General features: G+C 44.4%; 1 protein-coding gene across 1 annotated transcript in view; it reads left to right on the top strand.

The window, feature by feature from the left end:
* Positions 1-16,350, top strand: part of ELOA (elongin A) — an 81,318-nt gene extending 64,968 nt beyond the window's left edge. The window contains exons 9-11 of the mRNA XM_069757149.1: positions 5,670-5,781; positions 5,876-6,027; positions 15,111-16,350. Of these exons, the coding sequence (XP_069613250.1) occupies positions 5,670-5,781; positions 5,876-6,027; positions 15,111-15,172 (326 nt within the window). The 3' untranslated portion in view covers positions 15,173-16,350. The remainder of the gene's footprint in view (positions 1-5,669; positions 5,782-5,875; positions 6,028-15,110) is intronic.
* Positions 16,351-23,785: the final 7,435 nt, after the last annotated feature.

The raw sequence follows: 23,785 nt of genomic DNA, 5'->3' as shown, positions 1-23,785 counted from the left end.
TGGGTGGCCTTCTGGGGGTGGACAAAACTCAAGAATGGGTCATGTAGAGGTTCTATTGGCCCAAATGTAAACGGGAAATCTTAAAGTATTGCAGGTCTTGTCCCACCTGCAAGATAACCGCCCCACCTCTCACTTTCGTAGTCCCCTTGTGCCATTACCCATCATAGAAGTGCTGTTTGAACGAATTACCACGGACTTGGTCGGTCCCGTAGTTAAATCTCCTTTGGGCATTAATATATATTGGTCATCCTTGACTATGCGACGCGGTACCCTGAGAAACTCCTCTGTGAAAAGTATAGCCCCGGGGACCAAGTCCTCATACTAATTCCCATGTCCCAAAGTGCCAAGGAGAAGACAGCCTTCTCTACACCTGACGTTTGCTTCCAACTCATCAGAATGCCTCTTTGACTGCAGGGAGCACCAGCCACCTTTCAGAGGGCCATGGACTGGATCCTAGCCCCTCATAACAAGTATACTACAGATTACTTGGACTATATTGTGATCTTCAGCCCAGATTGGGGAAATCATCTTTAGAAGATCCAGATGGTACTGGATGCACTGAGGAAGGCGAGGTTTACCGTAAACCCAAAGAAATGCACCATGGGGAAGGAGGAAGCAAAATACTTCGGCTATATCATCAGGAGGGGGTAAAATAAAGCCGCAAGTGAACAAAATAAAGCTAATCCAAAATTGGCCGTAACCAGTCCCCAAGAAACAGGTTATAGTGTTTCTGGGAATTGTGAGATACTATAGTCGGTTTATTCCTAATTTCGCCATGATAGCTGCACCCCTGACTGTACTTCTTAAGGGCATAAAGACGGCGATGGCCAAGTGGTCTTCTGAAGTGGAGACTGTTTTCCAAGAGTTGAAGCTTGCTGTGTGTAAACAGCCGGTCTTGGTCACACCTGACTTCAATAAGGAATTCGTGGTCCAGACAAACGCTTCCGAGGTCGGGTTGGGAGCCATGTTGTCCCAGGAAATAAATGGTGAGGAACATCCAATCCTACATCTGTGAAAATAACTATTCTATCATGGAAAAATAAAGCTTTGGCCTTCAAATGGGCAATTGACACTCTGAGGTACTACCTGCTAGGCCGAAAGTTTAGGGTAGTATCAGACAATGCACCATCGAGATGGATGAGGGAAAGGAAAGGGAAGAATTCCGGGTGACTAGGTGGTTTATAGCGCTCCAGGAATTCAGCCTTCATGTGGAGCACAGGCTGTTTATTTACTGAAGGTGCCAAAACCCCCAACTTTTGGCAGAGGAGGGGTAGGGAGAATATGTGAAAAGGTCACAGGTAAAATACTGAAGGGGAGATGTGTCACTACGTGGTGAGAGGGGTTAATCAGCCATATTAACGGCTGGGTTTTTGTGGACAGCTGAAGAGTGGGTGAGATGTTGATCACCATATCTCCACCCTAGTGTGTGATCCAATGGTAAATGTGGAGCCTTTGGACTCATTCAGTGTCCGGTGAGATCTCCAGACCTGTTCTCGTGTTAAAGAAAACTTAACCTTGTTTTTGTTCCCTGAGCTGGCGGATCCCTGCAGCCACACAGACTGTACGGTATGCCATTTTGTTTTTCCCATTATACCAGAAGGACTGTTTACCAGAAGGGTTTGTTTACCTGATTTTTGCACTGGTTTAAGCAGTTCATTTTAAATCAACCAGTTGAAATCTTAAACGGAAAGTGTTCCTGTGACTACCTGTTTGAGCAGTAGAGTGAACTTATCTACCACAACGGCTTCAGTCATGTGGCCAAATATACCCTGTGAAAACTGTATGCCTTGTGCAAAAGGCAGAAATCAGGTCTGTCACAGGAAATCAGGTAATGCTGGACCAAGCAACGGTTCATGCACCCTTCTGTTTAATTGGCAGCAAATATCCAGGGGCATTGGCTGCTGTAATGACTCCATTTACATTTCACTTGCCGCTTCTGCAAAAATTTTAAAATAATTTATACCATAAGGTGATTCATGGAAACAAATCAAAAAGGCAAAAATGCTCTCTCTTGTCATTTCACCCCCTCCCAAAAAAATGAAATAAAAAAAACACCATATAACCCTATTGTTTGAAAAAAAGACAAAAACACAAAAGCACTGTGGTTCTTAGAATCACCTTAACCATACTGACCTGAAGAACGCATGTGTTCAGAGCCGTGCGGATTCACAGCGTTCAATACATTCTATTGGTGAAATCTCTCTTGTGGAGACTTGCGTTACCGCAAGAGAAATTGACATGCTGCGGTCTGGAGAGAGGCGCTGCATGTCCGTCTCCGCGGATGAGCCACGGGTGTCTGTGGATGCATAATGGGCACGGGATTTTTTAAAATCCCATCCACTATGCTGTAACAGCTGGCTGCTGCGGGTTCGACACTGCATAAGTACGCAGCATCCAAACTGCAGTGATTACTAATCGTCTGCACATACCCCAATAGCTGTGTCCTCACTGGGATGTGATGTCTATATTGAAAAATAAAATAGACAATAGTGTTTTTTGGATTGCTACGTTCTTTATTTTTTAAACACAGTTTACTCTAGGTATGGTTTTTTTGCTGACAGTTATCCCTTAGAATTCTCTATAATATTTGAAAAATGCCATTAAAAATCCATGTACAAAATATCACTAAATTAAAAAAAGACTACCATTAACAAAATAAAAAGAGTATTTTAAATATAAGTATGAAACATACACTTTTTATTGTGATCTTCTGCAGTTTTTATTTTTTTTAATTCAATGTCATTTTGTGTGGGAAAAATTACCTAAATAAAATGGGAATTGTTAGTGATATCAACTTCCTGTTTGTGGCACATTAGTATATGTGAAGGGGAAAACTTTTCAAGATGGGTGGTGACCATGGTGGCCATTTTGAAGTCAGCCACTTTGGATCCAACTTTATTTTTTTCAATGGAAGACGGTCATGTGACATATCAAACCTATTGAGAATTTCACGTGGTTTTAACGTAACTTTGTTCTTTCATGAGTTATTTACAAGTTTATAACCACTTATAAAATGTGTTCAAAGTTCTGCCCATTGTGTTGGATTGTCAATACAACCCTCTTCTCCCACTCTTGACACACTGATAGCAACATCGCAGAAGAAATGCTAGCACAGGCTTCCACTTTCCAGGAAACTGTTCAGTTATGCACTGAAGATGGCACGTTCCCTGAGTTTTTCCAGCAAGATTGTGCACCACCACATTATGGGTGTTAGGTCCGAACTTTCCTACATGAACAGTTTCCTGGACAACTTGAAAATAACCCTTTAAGCTAAATTTGTGGAAAGGTGAGGGTGGACACATCTATAAATATGCCCCATAGTAACCACTTGCAGGAAAATGAGAAGATTGTGACATCCCTTAACATCTGTTCAGTTCTCATCTTAACGGGATTATTATTATTCATTTTTATAGTGCCATTTATTACATGGCGCTTTACATGTGAAAAAAGGGGCATACATAGACGAGTACAATCAACCCTTTAAAAAAAACCTTTAATGTAGCTGTAAAGACTGCAGCATATTCTTAGTAAATGGAACAATATTATTCACTTGTAAGGATTGGTGAGAGATATATGACTAATCTAAAATCTTTGTTAACACAGTCTTGTTTGCATAGCTCGGGACAATACACTGTGTGCAGAATTATTAGGCAAGTTGTATTTTGATCACATGATACTTTTTATACATGTTGTCCTACTCCAAGCTGTTCAGGCTTGAGAGCCAACTACCAATTAAGTAAATCAGGTGAAGTGCATTTCTGTAATTAGGAGGGGTGTTGTCTAATGACATCAAAACCCTATACAAGGTGTGCTTAATTATTAGGCAACTTCCGTTCCTTTGGCAAAATGGGTCAGAAGAGAGATTTGACGGGCTCTGAAAAGTCCAAAATTGTGAGATGTCTTGCAGAGGGATGGAGCAGTCTTGAAATTGCCAAACTTTTGAAGCGTGATCACCGAACAATCAAGTGTTTCATGGATAATAGCCAACAGGGTCGCAAGAAGCGTCTTGGGCAAAAAAGATGCAAAATAACTGCCCATGAATTGAGGAAAATCAAGCGTGATGCTGCCAAGATGCCATTTGCCACCAGTTTTGCCATATTTCAGAGTTGCAACGTTACTGGAGTAACAAAAAGCACAAGATGTGCGATACTCAGGGACATGGCCAAGGTAAGGAAGGCTGAAAAACGACCACCTTTGAACAAGAAACATAAGATAAAACATCAAGACTGGGCCAAGAAATATCTTAAGACTGACTTTTCAAAGGTTTTATGGACTGATGAAATGAGAGTGACTCTTGATGTGCCAGATGGATGGGCCAGAGGCTGGATCAGTAAAGGGCAGAGAGCTCCACTCCGACTCAGACGCCAGCAAGGTGGAGGTGGGGTACTGGTATGGGCTGGTATCATCAAAGATGAACTTGTGGGACCTTTTCGGGTTGAGGATGGATTGAAGCTCAACTCCCAGACCTACTGCCAGTTTCTGGAAGACAACTTCTTCAAGCAGTGGTACAGGAAGAAGTCGGTATCGTTCAAGAAAAACATGATTTTCATGCAGGACAATGCTCCATCACATGCCTCCAACTACTCCACAGTGTGGCCGGCCAGTAAAGGTCTCAAAGAAGAAAAAATAAAGACATGGCCCCCTTATTCAACTGATCTGAACCCCATAGAGAACCTGTAGTCCCTCTTAAAATGTGAGATCTACAGGGAGGGAACACAGTACACCTCTCGGAACAGTGTCTGGGAGGCTGTGGTAGCTGCTGCACGCAATGTTGATCGTAAACAGATCAAGCAACTGACAGAATCTATGGATGGAAGGCTGCTGAGTGTCATCATAAAGAACGGTGGCTATATTGGTCACTAACTTTTTGGGGTTTTGTTTTTGCATGTCAGAAATGTTCTAAATTTTGTGCAGTGATATTGGTTTACCTGGTGAAAATAAAAAGTGAGATGGGAATATATTTGGTTTTTATTAAGTTGCCTAATAATTCTGCACAGTAATAGTTGCCTGCACAAACAGATATACTCCTAAGATAGCCAAATATAAAAAAAACCACTCCAACTTCAAAAAATATTAAGCTTTGATATTTGAGTCTTTTTGGGTTGATTGAGAACATAGTTGTTGATCAATAATAAAAATAATCCTCTAAAATACAATTTGCCTAATAATTCTGCTAATAGTGTATTGGTAATGAGTAGTGATGAGAGAGTGTACTCGTTGCTCGAATTTTCCAGAGCACGCTCGGGTGGTCTCCCAAGTATTTGTTAGTGTTCAGAGATTTAGTTTTCATCGCGGCAGCTGAATGATTTACAGCTACTAGCCAGGCTGAGTACATGTGTGGGTTGCCTGGTTGCTAGGGAATCCCCACATGTAATCAAGCAGGCTAGTAGCCGCAAATCATCCAGCTGCGGCAAGGAAAACTAAATCTCCGAGCAGTCATAAATACTCGGAGACCACCCGACCGTGCACAGGAAAACCCGAGCAAGGAGTACACTTGCTCATCACTAGTAATGAGGACTTTATGGAGTCCAGGTCAGTCATCCAGTCTGCAAGTACTTTTATCTATTACCCCTCGTATTTCAATCAATTTCATGGCATTTATTGCATTTATTATTAGTATCTTCTCCTGTTCATTCTTTACATTTTTACATTTTATTATTTCTGGACAGTTCGACAAGCCAAGATGGCATTTGTGAATACAGAAGTTAAACCCCCACGTGATGTACGTAGAAGACAAGAAAAGTTTGGAACAGGAGCAGCAGTTGTCAGTGAAAAAGCAAGGTAAAAAAACAAAAGGCAATTGGACATGTTTATATTTTGTGCTTTAACTGTTTGCAGTGGAATTGCAGACACTGACATGTCTCTCTTATGGCAGGATTAAACCCTTCTTGCCAGTCACTAGCAGTTATAGCAGTGTGCCATCTGAGGAACCCCACTCATTTGACAGACCCAGTACTAGCAGTACAGTGTCCACACCAAGCAGTGTTGTCCAGTCCGGACATGATCCACGTAAACCACAACTGAAAAGTAAGTAATGGTACTACTGTACAGAGCATTCAATGCCGTTCAGTCTGTGTGGTGTCAAGCAGAGCGGTGTACGTGTGTCAGTAAGTTGGGCAGAGACTTGTCTTCTGTTTCCCCTCTATGTATAAAATCTGCTCGTGGCTGGTCATCCGTACAAAAGGCGTATCTGTTATCGGTACCACTTACGCCAACCATCTCTTTACTTTGCATGTACAATTGTAGCCATTTGTTTGTTAGAGTTTTAGGTTATCATTTGTTGTCCCTTTAGAACATGAGCTACCCAAATGAACTGTGCTGTATGTACTTGTGCCTGCGGTATACTTCCACTGACCATCAGGCTTTGAGGCTTAGAGAAGTCAGTCTGTAAAGGTAGCAATACACATCAGACAGAACTAGGACGGTGGTTGAATGAGCAACCGCCTGGTTATCTATCTTTATGCTGGCACAGCCACGCTTTCTAGTAAACATTGGCTGCTTCAGTCATTCCGAAGGACCATACATGTTCAGTGACACTGACCGAAGAACTGACAATCTTTCTAGGAATGTTCTGGGATATTCTGCGTATTTTTTTTCCCAGAATGTTGACTAGAAACTATTGGTCAAAAATTTAAGAAATAGAAAAGGCATCTTGTTAGGAGTATTCATTTAACGCATACATCCTGGAACTTTTACAAACATAAGCATGATGCTAAATTTGTCTTAGATATACATGTGAATCAGAGACTCCTGCCTCTGAATATTTGCAGCTGTTTTGTTAGTTGCATTAAGCAATTTTAAATGGCCATGTTATATCGACAATTACGTGAACAGCCCGATAGGATGCACAGGTCTTGATATATGAATATATGAATTCTTTATGGTAAACAGACATATTCATCATTATTACAAATAACATTGGTCAAAACTGAAATATCTTGATATTCCTCATTTTAAAAAGAAACTCATCCCCCCTCCCCCAAAGAAATAAAATAAACCTCCGCAGGTTTCTAAACAGGTAAAGAAATACAAATAGAACCAGCACCAGTAATGACATGGTCCCCCGCGGCGTCCTTTCTACATCCTCCATGCAGGGTATGCAAAATCTAAGCACAATAGCCAATGTGGCTAGTGATGAGTGACCATTGCGAACCATAATTAGGGGGAACAAATCATGCCAGACTGCTTCACGTGATCCAACATATGTGTCAAAGTCAGATCTGTCCTACTGTTATTGTACTGATGGTTAACAAGGGCAACAAAAATTCATCTCACCTAAAAGCCTAGATCAGTAATGACAAACTTTTTAGAGACCAAGTGCCTAAATTGCAATCCAAAACCTACTTATTTATCGCAAAGTGCCAACACTGCAGTTTAACTTGAATAATGAGGTTTTAGATTAGAAAACTCCTACATTAGTGTGCTATAGACTATATACCAAAGCGCTTGTAAGCGCTGCACTCCAAGCCTAATATACTAGCCACCAATTGCAGTGGATATCTGTTCTTGAGGATGGAGATGATTTTTTTATCAAAAGTAAAATTGCAAAGTTGTTTGTTTTTACAACCTCTTTGCAATTTTATTCCTTTTCATGATGAGAATAACCCTTTAAGGCAGAAATGTCAAACTCAAATACACAGAGGACCAAAGTAGCTGGCCAACCTTGATATTTGTTAAAAAAAAAAAAAAGTCTGCAACTGAGGAAGTTTTTCCTTATCAAATAAAACAATTAACTTTTGGAATTATAGTGGAATAATATACTGTATATAATCGAGTATAAGCCGAGAATTTCAGCCCATTTTTTTAGGCTGAAATTGCACCTCTCGGCTTATACTCGAGTCATACCCAGGGGTCGGCAGGCTAGGGGGAGCGGCAGCTGTCTAATAATACTCACCTGCTCCTGGCGTGGTCTCTTCAGGTCCCTGGTTCTCCAGGCGCTGGCAGCTTCTTCCTGTATTGAGCAGTCACATGGTACCGCTCATTACAGTAATGAATATGGACCCGACTCCACTCCCATAGGGGTGGAGCCGCATATTCATTACTGTAATGAGCGGTACCATGTGACCGCTCAACACAGGAAGAAGCTGTCAGCGCCCGGAGAACCAGGGACCTGCAGAGACCGTGCCAGGAGCAGGTGAGTATAATGGGGGCATATTCACCTGTCCCCCGTTCCACTGTCGGCGCCGCTCTGTCTTCCGCGTCCTCTGCAGTGACGCTCAGGTCAGGGTGCGATGACGCGATTAGTGTGCGCGCCGCCCTTTGCCTGAAGAGTCAGTGCAGAGGACATGGAAGACACAGCGGCGCCGACGGTGGAACGGGAAAGGTGAGTATAGCAAGTGCCGGGAGCCTGAGCGACAAGAGGGGAGTATGTGATTTATTTATTTTTTATCGCAGCAACAGCATATGGGGAAAATATCTATGGAGCATCTTATGGGGCCATGTGCAGTGTTATATGGGGCAAATATTTCTATGGAGCATCTTATCGGGCCATGTGCAGCATTATATGGGGCAAATATCTCTATGGAGCATCTTATGGGGCGTGCAGCATTATATGGGGCAAATATTTCTATGGAGCATCTTATGGGGCCATAAGCAGCATTTGTGCAGCATTGTATGGGGGCAAATGTCTGTATGGAGCATCTTATGGGGCCATAATCAGCATTTGTGTAGCATTATATGGGGCAAATGTTTCTATAGAGCATCTTATGGGGCCATAATCAGCATTTGTGCAGCATTATATGTGGCAAATGTGTCTATAGAGCATCTTATGGGGCCATAATCAGCATTTGTGCAGCATTATATGGGGCAAATGTGTCTATGGAGCATCTTATGGGGCCATAATCAGCATTTGTGCAGCATTATATGGGGCAAATGTCTCTATAAAGCATCTTATGGGGTCATAATCAACATTTGTGCAGCATTATATGGGGCATATTTTAATATGGAGCATCTTATGGGACCCATCATAAACTGTATGGAGGATTATATGGGGCGTATTTTGTATGGAGCATTATATGGGGCCCATCATGAACTGTATGGAGCATTATATGGGGCTCCTCATTCAATATGGATATTCAAAAACACTTACCCTACTGATGTCTCAATTAATTTTACTTTTATTGGTACCTATTTTTATTTTTGACATTTACCGGTAGCTGCTGCATTTTTCGCCCTAGGCTTATACTCGAGTCATTAGGTTTTCCCAGTTTTTTGTGGCAAAATTAAGGGTCTCGGCTTATACTCGGGTCGGCTTATACTCGAGTATATACGGTAATATGTTATGTAACAGCAGTAAAAAGCATATGGCCCAATGGTTTCATTTACATATTTAATAACAAAGGATAAAAAAATTGAATAAAACAAATGATAAAGTATGATGCAAACAAAAGTGCTCCCAAACACAGTGTGATACCCCCACAGTGAATTCCTCCACACACTATGATGAACCTACTCTAACTCCCTCCCTCAATTCTCCCAACAAATAATGGAGACCCCATCACAGTATGATTCTCAATTGTAATCTTCACACAGCTCTACATACGGTATAATGGGCACAAAAAGTCCTCAATACAGTACAATGGCTCCACATAGTCCACCATACAGTATAATGGCTCCACATAGTCCTCCATACAGTGTAAAGGGCTCTACATAGTGCTCCATATAGTATAATGGGCCCCACACAGTCCTGCAACGTAGAGCTCCATACATTATAATGGCCCCACATAGTGCTCAATACTATATAATGGCCCCACATGATGTTCCATACTGTATAATGGTCCCACATACTGCTCCTTACTCTATAATAGCCCCTCATACTGCTCCATACTGTATAATGGTCCCACATACTGCTCCTTACTGTGTAATGGCCCCACATACTGCTCCATACTGTATAATGACCCCACATACTGCTCCATACTGTATAATGGCCCCACATAATGCTCCATACTGTATAATGGCCCCTCATACTGCTCCATACTGTATAATGGTCCCACATACTGCTCCTTACTGTGTAATGGCCCCTCATACTGCTCCATACTGTATAATGGCCCCACATACTGCTTCTTACTGTATAATGGCCCTACATAATGCGTCATACTGTATAATTTACCAACATAATGCTCCATACTGTATAATGGCCCCAGAGGAGAGTGCCGCGGCGCTAGTGATTAGGGAGATAGCGAACGGGCTGAGGAGAGTCGTGGCGGTGGTAGTGCTGAGGAGATGGTGCGCGTGCACACCGGGAGGACCCTGCGTGCAATAGGTTTGCTACCACTGGCCTAGATCCTTAGATCAGGTATAGAACAGACATTTCTAGGACACTTCATAACTTTCCCAAATTCTTATGAAAACTCTACAGCACATCCTTCATTGTACTACTGTACCCAATCTAATATATAATGGTGTGTATGTATGTGTGTATGTCCGGGATTGGCATCTGCACCATCGCAGCTACAGCCACAAAATTTTGAAGACACAAAAGAGCACAGTGAGGTCAAAAATACTCTGTTGTAAAAAAAAATCACAGTAATAAGCAAGTGCTGGTAAAAAGATGGAAAGAACAGGATATTTAGTTGATACATTTTTTTGCAAAAAAATGTATACTAAGCTGCTCCACCAATCGTCAAGGTATACCCATATAGAGCAGTCCTACCTAATGTATATAATCCCTATCTGATGTATTTAAAAACCTGATCATCTGTATAGTACCTGTATAAGCAGGGTTCAGAGAGGGAATTTTCATGTGGACATGCTGGATGGAACAGCTTTGATGCAAATGACCCATAAGGAGTGGTGGACTTCCTAGTCTTGTAGAAACAAGAGAACAATTACAGAGCCAGAAACACATGGGCTACTTGCACAATGAACAAGCCTGTAGGAACCTATTCACATACCACCAAGAAACTTGAAGACACAAAAGAGCACAGTAAGGTCAAAAATACTCTCTTGTAAAAATAAAAAATAAGAAAATCACAGTAATAAGCAAGTGCTAGTCAAAAGATGGAAAAAACAGGGTATTTAGTTGATACGTTTTTTTGCAAAAAAATGTATACTAAGCTGCTCCACCAGTCGTCAAGGTATACCCATATAGAGCAGTCCTACCTATTGTATATACCGTATATACTCGAGTATAAGCCGACCCGAGTATAAGCCAACCCCCCTAATTTTGCCACAAAAAAACTGGGAAAACTTAATGACTCGAGTATAAGCCTAGGGTGGAAAATGCAGCAGCTACCGGTAAATGTCAAAAGTAAAAATAGATACCAATAAAAGTAAAATTAATTGAGACATCAGTAGGTTAAGTGTTTTTGAATATCCATATTGAATCAGGAGCCCCATATAATGCTCTATAAAGTTTATGATGGCCCCATAAGATGCTCCATATTAAAATATGCCCCATATAATCCTGCATAAAGGGTAATAATGGCTCCATAAGATGCTCCATAGAGACATTTGCCCAATATAATGCTGCAAAAATGCAGATTATGGCCCCATAAGATGCTCCATAAAGATATGTGCCCCATACAGTGCTGCAAAAACGTTGATTATGGCCTTATAAGATGCTCCATACAGACACTTGCCCCATATAGTGCTGCACAAATGTTGATCATGGCCCCATACTGACACTTGCCCCATATAGTGCTGCACAAACGTTATGGCCCCATACAGACACTTGCCCCATATAGTGCTGCACAAACGTTATGGTCCCATACAGACACTTGTCCCATATAGTGCTGCACAAACGTTATGGCCCCATACAGACACTTGCCCTATATAGTGCTGCACAAATGTTATGGCCCCTTAGATGCTCTATACAGACACTTGCCCCATTTGCTGTTGCTGCGATAAAAAAAATCACATACTCACCTCTCTGTCGCTCAGGCCCCCGGCACATGCTATATTCACCTGTTCCTCGTTCCGGCGTCGTTCCATCTTCAGCACTGACGTTCAGGCTGAGGGCGCGCACTAACCACGTCACCGCGCCCTTTGACCTGAGCGTCCCCGCAGAAGACATTGAAGACGGAGCGGCGCCAGAATCGGGATGCATGTGAATATCGTGCAGCGCTGCGCTCCCCATTATACTCACCTGCTCCTGGCACTGTGCAGTCCCTGCTTCCCCGCAGCTTCTTCCTGTATTGAGCGTTCACCGTTACCGCTCATTACAGTAATGAATATGCGGCTCCACCCCTATGGGAGATGGAGCTGCATATTCATTACTGTAATGAGCGGTACCATGTGACCGCTCAGTACAGGAAGAAGCTTGGGTGCCGGGAAGCAGGGACGTGCAGGGACCGCGCCAGGGGTAGGTGAGTATAATTAGACAGCCCCCGCTCCCCCTCCCCTGCCGACCCCTGGGTATGACTCGAGTATAAGCCGAGAGGGGGACTTTCAGCCTAAAAAAGTGGGCTGAAAATCTCGGCTTATACTCGAGTATATACGGTAATCCCTATCTGATGTATTTAAAAACCTGATCATCTGTATAGTACCTGTATAAGCAGGGTTCAGAGAGGGAATTTTCATGTGGACATGCTGGATGGAACAGCTTTGATGCAAATGACCCATAAGGAGTGGTGGACTCCCAAAATTTTGCACAGTCACACGTCTGGACCCCGAGAGCGTCATAGGCTATGTTGTGAGGCGAAATTTTAACCCCGCACTTTCCAATTCACCAAACAATTTTGCCCCTATCTGCATAATGGGGAAAAAGTGAAAGGAAAAGTTTTGGAGGCAAATTGACAGCTTCCAGATGTGAACAAGGGGGACTTAAAGAATGAGATGGTGCCAAAAAATATACATACCATACAGTTGCTAAGGTGGGGCCCTGACATGGGATAATCACCACACACGAGGATATGAACACACACACAAAATGCGCCACACACTACCACGTGCTTGAACACATATACCACCCTCAGCACACATTTCACCACACATACACCTACCTTGCCATATAAAAGTCGAAACACAAAAGTCACCGCTCAGAACTCGCCACATGCAAAACTAGGCTCACGCAAAACTAGCCACGTGTGCAAAACTCACCTTATGGAAAACTCGCCACACGCAAAACTTGCACACGCGGAAAAATTGCCACATGCACAAAAGTTGCAACGCATGCAAAAGTTGCCTCACACAAAACTTGCACATACTCAAAACGCACCACACATAAAACTCGCCACGTGCAAAACTCGCCATGCGCAAAACTTGCTGCACACAACTTGCTACACTAACCTGTCACATGCAACTCGACACACAAAAAGTTGCTACAAGCATGTCGCCACACAAAACTCAACACACACAACTTGACACATGAAACTCGCCCTAAAACACACACAAGTATGGTATTATCCTTCAAAAATAAAAATCTGATTAATAAGCAGACAAACTACAAGAGCAACAAATGTACCATGTAGGAAATACGGCAGGTGTCAGTCACATGACCTGTCTATTATGTGTATGTGTGAGCTAATATATACTGCCAGGGGGGAGGGCTTCCTGTTGGCGGGGGATTTATCAGGCTGACAATTTAGCTTACAAATACTGAGGTAAAAATACTGACCAAATAACGTTTGAACGAGGTCTAATACAGGAGGAGATGACATACAGGTACATACTATATACAGGAGGAGATGACACAGATATATACTATATACAGGAGCAGATGACACACAGGTATATACTATATACAGGAGGAAATGTCTTACAGGTATATACTATATACAGGAGGAGATGACTTACAGGTATATACTATATACAGGAGGAGATGACACACGTATATACAGGAGGAGATGACATACAGGTATATACTATATAAAAGAGGAGATGACACAGGTATATAGAGGAGGAGATGACATACAGCAGGTATATACTGACATACAGCAGGTATATACTATATACAGGGGAGATGACATACAGGTATATACTATATACAGGAGATGATATACAGGTATATATAGAGGAGGAGATGACATACAGCAGGTATATACTGACATACAGCAGGTATATACTATATACAGGGGAAATGACATACAGGTATATACTATATACAGGAGATGATATACAGGTATATAATATATATAGGAGGAGATGACATACAGGTATATACTATATACATAAGAGATGACATACAGGTATATACTATATACAGGAGGAGATGACACATAGGTATATACAGGAGGAGATGACATACAGCAGGTATATACTATTTACAGGGGAGATGACATACAGGTATATACTATGTACAGGGGAGATGACATACAGGTATATACTATATACAGGAGGAGATGACATACAGCAGTTATATACTATTTACAGGGGAGATGACATACAGGTATATACTATATACAGTGGAGATGACATACAGGTATATACTATTTACAGGAGATGACATACAGGTGTATACTATATAAAAGGGAGATGACAAACATGTATATACTGAGGGGAAAATGAGAGGTGTGAAGGAAAAAGGAGAGGTGTGAGTGCAAAATGAGAGGAGTGAGGGAAAATAGTGGAATGATCGGAAAATGACAGATGTGATGTCGAAATGACAAGTGTCAAAGGGGAATGAGAGGAGTGAGGGGGAAAATGAGAGGTGTGAGGGAGAAAATGAGATGTCAGGGGGAAAATGAAAGGTGTGAGGGGGAAAATGAGAGGGCGTGATGGGAAAATAAGAGAAGTGAGGTGCTATAACTAACCACAGATATTTACTATGCCCTGGCAACGCAAGGCTCTTCAGCTAGTTTATTATATATATTTTAGGAGTTGGAGTTGGTCCATTTTATATCAACTCCGACTCCACCAAAATAGACACTGACTCCACAGCCGTAATTAACAGTGGTTCTCTTTTAACAAGGATGACGTCAATGGCTTCATTATATGTAAAAGTGCCTATTCTATAACGCAGGTGCGTCTGCTGTCCCCCAGATGGTGCTAGTGCTTGTGGGACTGTCATTCCATCAGTGCACGTGTTATGCAGACTTGTTTTTATGTCCCTAATTTATAGCAAGTTCTTATGGCCTTATTGTTCTACCCTATGTGTTGTCTACTTTCTATATTGGAGCTATCTTTCACATAATCATGCCTCACAAGACAATCCTTATGCTTGTGTTTTTCAGAGGTCGCTCCCATGATGGCCAAAACAATAAAAGCTTTCAAGAACCGTTTTTCTCGGCGATAAAATAAGGAAGACAATGGACTTCTTTTGTGATGAGGGGATTATTGCACTGGAAATCATTGATAAAATGGCAGAAAGGACCCACTAGTTCCTGAAACAGTGTTGCCCTTCACCTTACCGTTTCCTTTTGCCCAACATCCTAATATACTCATGTTTTAAATATATGTTTCTTTTATCTGTCAATCCCCTGGCTCTGCAGGATTCCCGTTAATTTGTTGATTTATGTCCCTGGGGCCTTAGAGTCATGGTGTCATTTTACGTCACAAATATGGATCCTGACTGTTGGGGAATATTCAGTGTACCACACGAAGGCGCTCTCATAACCTAGCGGAGTCCTCATTTACAAATCAGTTTTTTACTGATTGAAGACAAATTACAGATAGGAAACTATTTTTGTGCAATTTCCTATGACCGAATGAGGTACAATGTTACATTTTTTTGGCAAAGTTGAAAGAAACCAAGAAAGGAATTTTGCAGTTCTCTGGATGCCTCATTTACTAATATGTACTTAGCAGTTCTGATTTGATGTTTTCCTGTTGCAGTGTCATGTAATATTTGTTGTGAATTATTTTGCAGAATTGTTCTGTGACATAAAAATTAGTGTCTCTGACCTCCACACACACACATGTTTCTTCATATCCGGGATATCTACATTTAATCTCAATATTCCAATGTGTTTGAAGCTGTAATCTGGACTCTCAAAATTCTTTTAGGGACACAGTTAATGTAATTTATTTTTGCTGAATTTTCCATCACTGTAGATGCAAATTTTTGGTCTGCATGGTATTTTCATACATTGCAGTCTCAGACAATTCTATATTTTTATTATTTAGGCTACCAGGTAACCTAGTAGCCCAAATGAAAAAAAAGTGATAATGTGGCAGCTGTCAGTATTTTTGACCATTGCAGATGCTGTTTCTACTCCTTAAGAATTAAATGGCAATGTCAGACTTGCTCTTTAGTGTAGGTCATTTGTGAAATGAGTATATTGTGGATTTTGCAGATTACACTTTACCTGTAGCTAATGGGCAGGGGGATATAAACTTTAGGCCTTTATGTGAGTTTTTTGCTTTATGTAAATAAATTCCTTTTTGTGGTTTCAAGAAGATTAAACATTTTAACTTAGACTTATATATGCAAATGATTTTATCTGGCTCTTAATAAAATGTGAATAATGGTTATCTTGTGTGCCTTCTATGGTTGAAAGAATGGAGCGTGAAATTTATATTATTCCATAGTGGTCTATAATTTACATCGAATGTACTTGTGAGGTTCATGCTTTTAGCTTTTTGTCACAATTGTTTAAACTCTTGTAAATTAAAACACCACTCTGTTTTTTATTTCACCCCCGAGTGGTATCACTAATGTCTGTTCACTGATCCTAACACGATACTTACCAGCCACTGTCTTCTGTTCTTCCTGGCACCGCTCCGGCCCCGCTCCACCATCTTATAACTGCAAGATCTGACTGACCGGAAGTCAGAGGTAACGGTCAGTACGTCACAATGTAAATCTAAGAGAGACTTGTTCCAGCTTTCTTAGACTTACATTGAAGACTGACTTCCGGTCCGTCCAGCAATCAATGGAGTTATCTGTCAAGTCACAACCTTCTTAAGGCCGACCTGAGCAGCACCGATAACAAAAGGAGACGGCGGCTGGTAAGTATTTTACTACAAGCGGAGGAATATACATAGGTGATACTATTCCAGGGGGTGAAATAAAAAAAACGGAGTGATGCTTTAACACTAGAAGTCTATGGAAAATTAGTAACTGGTTCCAAAGTTATTTAAATGTCAACCCTAAAGGAAAACAAAACAAACAAATGAAGCAAAAAAGCTACTGGAAGTCGGTAAATTAGTCTCAATGTTTAGGACAGAAAAATATTTAGAATTGAGAGTCCTCAGGTCTCTTCATCAGGCATAGACTAGTAGAAATTCTGAAGAATCACATATTTATGCACAACACAACACAGCACAGAAAAATGCCATAGATAAGACAGGTGACGTGAAGCAGAATTACCATTATGTGAGTGATAAACAGTTATGTCCATAAATATTGGGACAGTTCATAGATAAGGAGTGTGGATGTTTTATTGTCCTCTGATTGGGGTCTGGTTCTGTTATGATGACCCCACATGGTCTGAGGAGCAAATTTCTTAGTTGATGTAAAAAGACATAAAACAGGATTTTTGGTTGCTTACCGTAAAATCTGTTTCTAGGAGCCTTCATTGGGGGACACAGGAACCATGGGTGTATGCTGCTGCCACCAGGAGACTGACACTATGCAAATAAAAGTTAGCTCCTCCTCTGCAGTGTATACCCCACCGACAGGAAGTTGGATATTCAGTTAGTGAGAAAGCAGTAGGAGAAGCAACGTGTAAAAGAGAAAAAATAATAATATAATAATAATAAACTTTATTTATATAGCACCAACAAATTCTGCAGCGCTCCACAGATTAACAGTTTCAAACACTCAATGTTTGAGTTATTTGAACACTCTTTAACAGTATAACACAATAAACAGAGCTGTTCAACTTGGGAGGGTGCTGTGTCCCCCAATGAATGCTCCGAGAAACAGATTTTATGGTAAGCAACCAAAAATCCTGTTTTCTCTATCGCCTCTCATTGGGGGACACAGGAACCATGGGACGTCCCAAAGCAGTGCCTGGGGTGGGAAAAACAGACTTCCATCAGGTCAGAGGACTCACCACTGCCGCCTGCAGGATCCTTCTGCCCAGGCTGGTGACCGCCGAAGCATAGGTATGGACCTTGTAAAATTTGGCGAACGTGTGGATGGAAGACCAGGTTGCCGCTTTGCAAAACAAAGCCCTGTGGCGTACCGCACAGGAAGCGCTGACTGCCCGGGTAGAGTGAGCCTTTATCCCAGGAGGGGGCACTCTGTTCTTGACCCGGTAAGCCTCCAAAATTGCCGTTCTGATCCAGCGAGCAATAGTTGCCTTGGAAGCCGGCAGGCCTTACGCGTGCCATCAAGGATGGCAAAAAGAGAATCCGTCTTTTGGAAAGCGGCTGTGCTAGCCAGGGAGATCCTAAAATAAAAAAATAAAGGAGTCTAGCACTCAACTTAAGCGGCGATAGGTTTGATTCATTTGTAGCACTTGAAACGTTTCAGTCCATAAGGACTTTCATCAGTCACGTGCCATGGTGGGGCGATGGCCAGGCTTCAGAATAAAGCACCCACAAGCTGGAGGCTTGGATACTGTGTCTGGAGGCGGTGCCCCTCACCCCTAACACCAGCACTTTCAGCTTGTGGGTGCTTTATTCTGAAGCATGGCCATCGCCCCACCATATCAGCACTCTAATTAAGCTTTAGTTTACTTCCACCACCTATGTCCCAAGTTGTGGCGGCGCTATTTGCACATTCAGTGTATCTTTATTCTATATGAACTCCCCCCTACGGACTACGAATGGCACGTGACTGATGAAAGTCCTTATGGACTGAAACGTTTCAAGTGCAACAAATAAATCAAACCTATCGCCGCTTAAGTTGAGTGCTAGACTTCTTTATTTTTGGATTGAAGGTCTGGGAACCTAGTCTAGGCACCACAGTGTAGCTGTGCACACGGTGTTTTCTTTCAGCCAGGGAGACCCTCACTGCCCTGACGAGGTCCAGCCTGTCCAACGATCGCTCCAGAGGATGAGTCGGAGCTGAACAAAAGGAAGGTAGAACGATATCCTCGTTGAGGTGGAAGGTGAAAACCACCTTGGGAAGGAAGGAAGGCGGAGACCTGAGGACTACCTTGTCCTGGTGGATAACCAAGAAAGGAGGTCGGCAAGAAATGGCCTCCAACTCGGAAATGCGGCGGATCAAAGTGAAGGCCACAAGAAAAGCCACCTTCCGAGATAGAACTGACAGGAAAACTCCCTGAGAGGCTCAAAGGGGGGAACCCCTCAGAACATCCAGCACAAGCTTTAAATCCCATGAATCCACAGAGGCCCTGTACGGAGGGACAGCGTGGGTTACTCCTTGAAGGAAGGTCTTAACCTGTGGCTGAGATGATAACGTCTTCTGAAAGGGAAGAAGAGCGCAGAAACCTGGCCCTTTAGGGAACTAAGAGCGAAGCCCGAATCCAGTCCTGCTTGACGGAAAACCAAAAGGGAAGGCAGGGAAAAGGACATAGGTGAAAAGCGGTTGGACTCACACTAACGGAAGTACGCCTTCCAGGTACGATAGTAGATCCTGGAAGACGAAAGCTTCCTTGCCTGGATAATAGTATGAATCGTCCAGACCCAAAGGCCGGACGCTCTTAGAACTGCGGTGTCCTCAGCCACGCCATTAAACTGAGCGACCGATAATTCGGGTGGCAGATTGGACCCTGAGACAGCAGATCGGGTCTGTCTGGAAGGTGCCAGGGGGCGTTCGCGAGAAGATTGACGATCTCCGCAAACCAAGAACTCCTGGGCCAATCTGGGGCGATCAGAATCACCGGCACCACTTCCGCCTTGATCTTTTTCAACAGCTTGGAAAGCAAGGGAAGGGGTGGGAACTGATAGGGGAGCACAAACTGCGACCAAGGAATGGCCAGAGCGTCAACACCACTGCGAGAGGATCGCGGGACCTTGGGACAACCCAAGGGACCTTCCTGTTCAATCGGGACGCCGTTAGGTTTACTTCCCAGAGTCCTCCATCGAAGAGCAATCCGATGGGAGACCTCCTGAAGTAAGGACCAGTCCCCTGCCGCGAGGCCCTCGTGGCTGAGGAAGTCAGCGGCCTAAATGTCCACGCCGGGGACATGCACTGCGGATCTCACCAGGACCGATGCCTCTGCCCAAAGGAGGATCCTGGAAAACTCGGCGGAGGCCAGAGAACTGTGTCCACCCCTGGTGGTTGACATGCCACTGCTGTGGCATTGTCTCTGGATTCGAATTGGCAGACTCCTGAGAATCCTCACCCAGTGAAGAAAAGACAGAAAGATAATCCGGAACTCGAGGACATTGATCGGCAGAGAGGACTCCTGCGCCGACCAACGACCCTGAAAAAAACAGGTGACAAAAGCCCCACGCCTCAGCCGAGCAGGCTGGCATCCGTCGTCACCACCTGCCAGAGAATTGGAAGGAAGGATCTGCTCTGAAGGATCTGCTCTGGGATATGAGAGGTGACCTCGGCCACCAGTTGAGGAACCGTTTGACCTGGGAAGAAAGCCGGATCGGACGATGCAAGGAAAGACAGACATGTCCCCCTGTGATAGAACAGCCTGCTGAAGAGGTCTTGAATGAAATGAGTGTTACAGAACCCCCCAGCATCAAGAATGTTATGCAGTATATGTATGTATAATAGTTTCTATGTGAAATGCATCAGTCCACAGGCTGCGCCCCTGGACAAGATATTCTCTTTCTGACCTCCCCCCACCTTTGTAATTCCCACAGTAAATAGCGGCAGGCTCTGGCGGCCCCCTGCGGCTATTGTAATGTATGTCTGGCCTGCTGTTTTCCTATTGGCCGGCCCTGTGTATCTGTGTTATATATTCTGTGTGCAGTAAATAAAGGGTGTTCTTAGACTGGAAATACGTGGAGAAGCAGGCAGCTTTTATATGCTCTCATGTAATCAAGAGATTCCTGCCAGCGTCATTCATTCATAATCTAGCAAAAGCCAGAGTGGACCTTCTGAAACATGGGGTGGTACTGAAAGAGGTACCCCAGCTTGGTAGACCTCGTTACACTGGTGGCAGAAAGCGGGATGTGATATCCCTTCTACAGGAGGAAAGGAATGAATGGAGGCCCGAGAGTTAATCGCCAGCAACAAAACAAAAGCGGATTTGATAGCAGCCATCATGGAACACGACAGTGCAGCGCCCCCCAATGTGAACGTGGAGGAGACTGAATTCCAGAGGGAGGTAAAGAACAGACTGGCGTTCTATGGCCCAAACCCTGCAGTAGAGATCATACGAGAGGTGATGGCTGATGTGCGTACTGATCTGAAGGAAGAGATGGCCGAGCGGACCAGGATAGAGCTAACCAAGATGGAGATGGCAGAGCGGACCAAAGTGGAGCTGGCCAAGATGGAGATGGCAGAGCGGAGAGAGGAGAGTCAGCGAGCAAGGGGAGCTCTGGACTCCGCCCAGGTACCTTCAACCGTAAGCCACAAAAAGATTCAGTATAATGCCTTCTGACAGTTGGGGGAGGCAGAGGAAGACATTGATGGCTTTCTGCAGGACTTTGAGCGGCAGTGTGCCCTTCATCAAGTGAAGCCAGAGGAACGGGATCAGATTCTGGCCAGCAAGCTGACAGGCCGGGCAGCGGACGCCTATCGCACGGTACCCGATGAGGACTGTATGGACTATGAGCAGATCAAAGAAGTGATCTTGGCCCGGTATGCGCTGACCCCAGAGGCATACCGCCAAAAGTTCCACGGACTTATAAAACGAGTAACCAATACCCACGCTGAATGGGCCTGTAAATTACGGCGGTCACTGCTACAGTGGGTACAAGGGAGCCAAGCAACCACTAAGGAGGACATCCTCCAGCTCTTCTTGTTAGAACGATTCTTTAATGGACTAAACCCCGAGACACAGGAATGGCTTGGCTTCGGGACAGGCGGCCAATGACTCTTGAGGAAGCCGCTCGTCTGGCCGATGAACATCATGACACCAGGAGGCCTCAGTTGTCCGGATCAAAGATGGTCACTAGGGGTCCGCCCATGGACCTGGAGGGCCCCAAACCACCGAAGATTGTAGGGGGACCAGCTAGAAACCCGGCCTACCACAGTTCCCCTGGGGCGCGATGCCACACCTGTTGTCAGCTGGGCCACCTGCAAAGACAATGTCCCAATCGGACTCAGCATACCCAGTGGCCAAAAGCGGGAACAGCTACCTTCCGCCGGGCCGCTGTACACTGCTACAAGGGCGAACCTGACCCGGCATTGGGGGCTACAACTAACCAAGGGGTGGAAGACATGGAGGAAGTGCTGCATGAAGTAGACCCCATGCAGGCAGCCCAGGCAGATAATCGACAACAGCATCAACAGGTCGTGTGGGTTAATGGGAAACGCATGCAGGGACTAAGAGATTCCGGAGCAACTTTGACCCTTGTGAAGCCTCATCTCGTCCGGGACCAAGAGAAGACGGACCAGACAGTGGCAGTCCGTGTAGCAGGGGGAGCCATACATCGACTGCCCACTGCCAGGATTCACCTGAACTGGGGAGTTGGGGATGGCCTTGTTGAGGTCGGCTTGATGGAGGATTTGCCTGCAGACGTTTTGCTGGGAAATGACTTGGGGCCCATGTTGTCTGCCTTCTCGGTTGCCCCTCTGGCTGAGACATATCCTGTGACCACCCGGAGACAAGCTCGAGCTGCGAAGGCGGAATCACACTCAGAGGAGGCCCAGGTAAGACATCCCAGCCCTACACGTATTCCCATAGCCAGACACATTTCTTGGGCCACCCCAGATGAATTTAAGAGGGAGTTACTTGAGGATCCTTCATTGGAGGGATATCGTGGGAAGGCACAGGAGGGGAGAGGGGTACTGGAAGGGGAACAGTTTATATGGAAGCAGGGACTCCTCTACCGGATCACAGAGCAGCACCACACAGGGACGAGCCCCACTATAAAACGATAGCTGGTAGTTCCCAAGAAGTATAGACAGGAGTTACTGAGAATCTCATGACATACCCTGGGCCGGGCACTTCGGCGTCAGTCGCACCAGGCATCGTCTGACAAAACTTCTTTTGGCTGGGGGTAACCTATGATGTTCGTCAATACTGCCAGACCTGTGACAGTTGCCAGTGCATTGGCAAGAGGGGAGATCGATGCAAGGCCAAATTACGCCCCCTCCCCATTGTGGAGGAACCATTTAGCCGAATAGCGGTCGATCTGATAGGACCGTTAGCCAAACCCAGTCCGTCAGGGAAAAGGTATATATTGACAGAGGTAGATTATGCCACACGGTATCCAGAGGCGGTTGCGTTACCTAACATACTGTCAGAGACGGTGGCTGCCTTGCTCCAGGTTTTCTCACGGGTTGGATTTCCCCGGGAGATTATCTCAGACCAGGGTACCCAGTTTACAGCAGAGGTGACCAACCAACTGTGGAAGCTGTGCGGCGTAAAGTCCATTAGAAGCGCCCCGTACCACCCGCAAACCAATGGGTTGTGTGAACGCTTTAACGGGACGTTAAAACAACTCATTGGGACTTTTACCAGGACCTACAGGGACTGGGAGAAATTCTTGCCTCACCTCCTGTTTGCCTATCGAGAGGTGCCCCAAGAATCCACGGGGTTCTCCCCATTCAAACTGGTATACGGGAGATGGGTAAGGGGACCCCTAGACTTAGTGTAAGAACACTGGGAAGGGGAGGGCACCATAGAAGGGGTACCTATTGTACCCTATGTGCTGGAATTCCGGGACCGCCTACAGGAGCTGACCCAGGCTGTACGTGGGAACATGCAGGTGGCCCAGCGGCGCCAGCGCGTATGGTACGAACGGAGGGCCAGAGAGCGCACCTTGGAAATAGGGCAGAAGGTCCTGGTGTTAGAGCCCACTAGGCAGAACAAGTTCCAAGCTGCATGGCAGGGGCCCTACCAGGTAGTGGGGAAAATAGCCGACACGACCTATAATGTCGCCGATTGTGACGAACCCAGGGTTATCCGCATGTTCCACGTGA

Source organism: Ranitomeya imitator, chromosome 3 (assembly GCF_032444005.1).
Source record: "Ranitomeya imitator isolate aRanImi1 chromosome 3, aRanImi1.pri, whole genome shotgun sequence".
In the NCBI taxonomy this organism is placed as follows: Eukaryota; Metazoa; Chordata; class Amphibia; order Anura; family Dendrobatidae; genus Ranitomeya; species Ranitomeya imitator.
The sequence above is the reverse complement of the archived record's forward strand: the minus strand, read 5'-3'. Positions and strand labels throughout refer to the sequence as shown.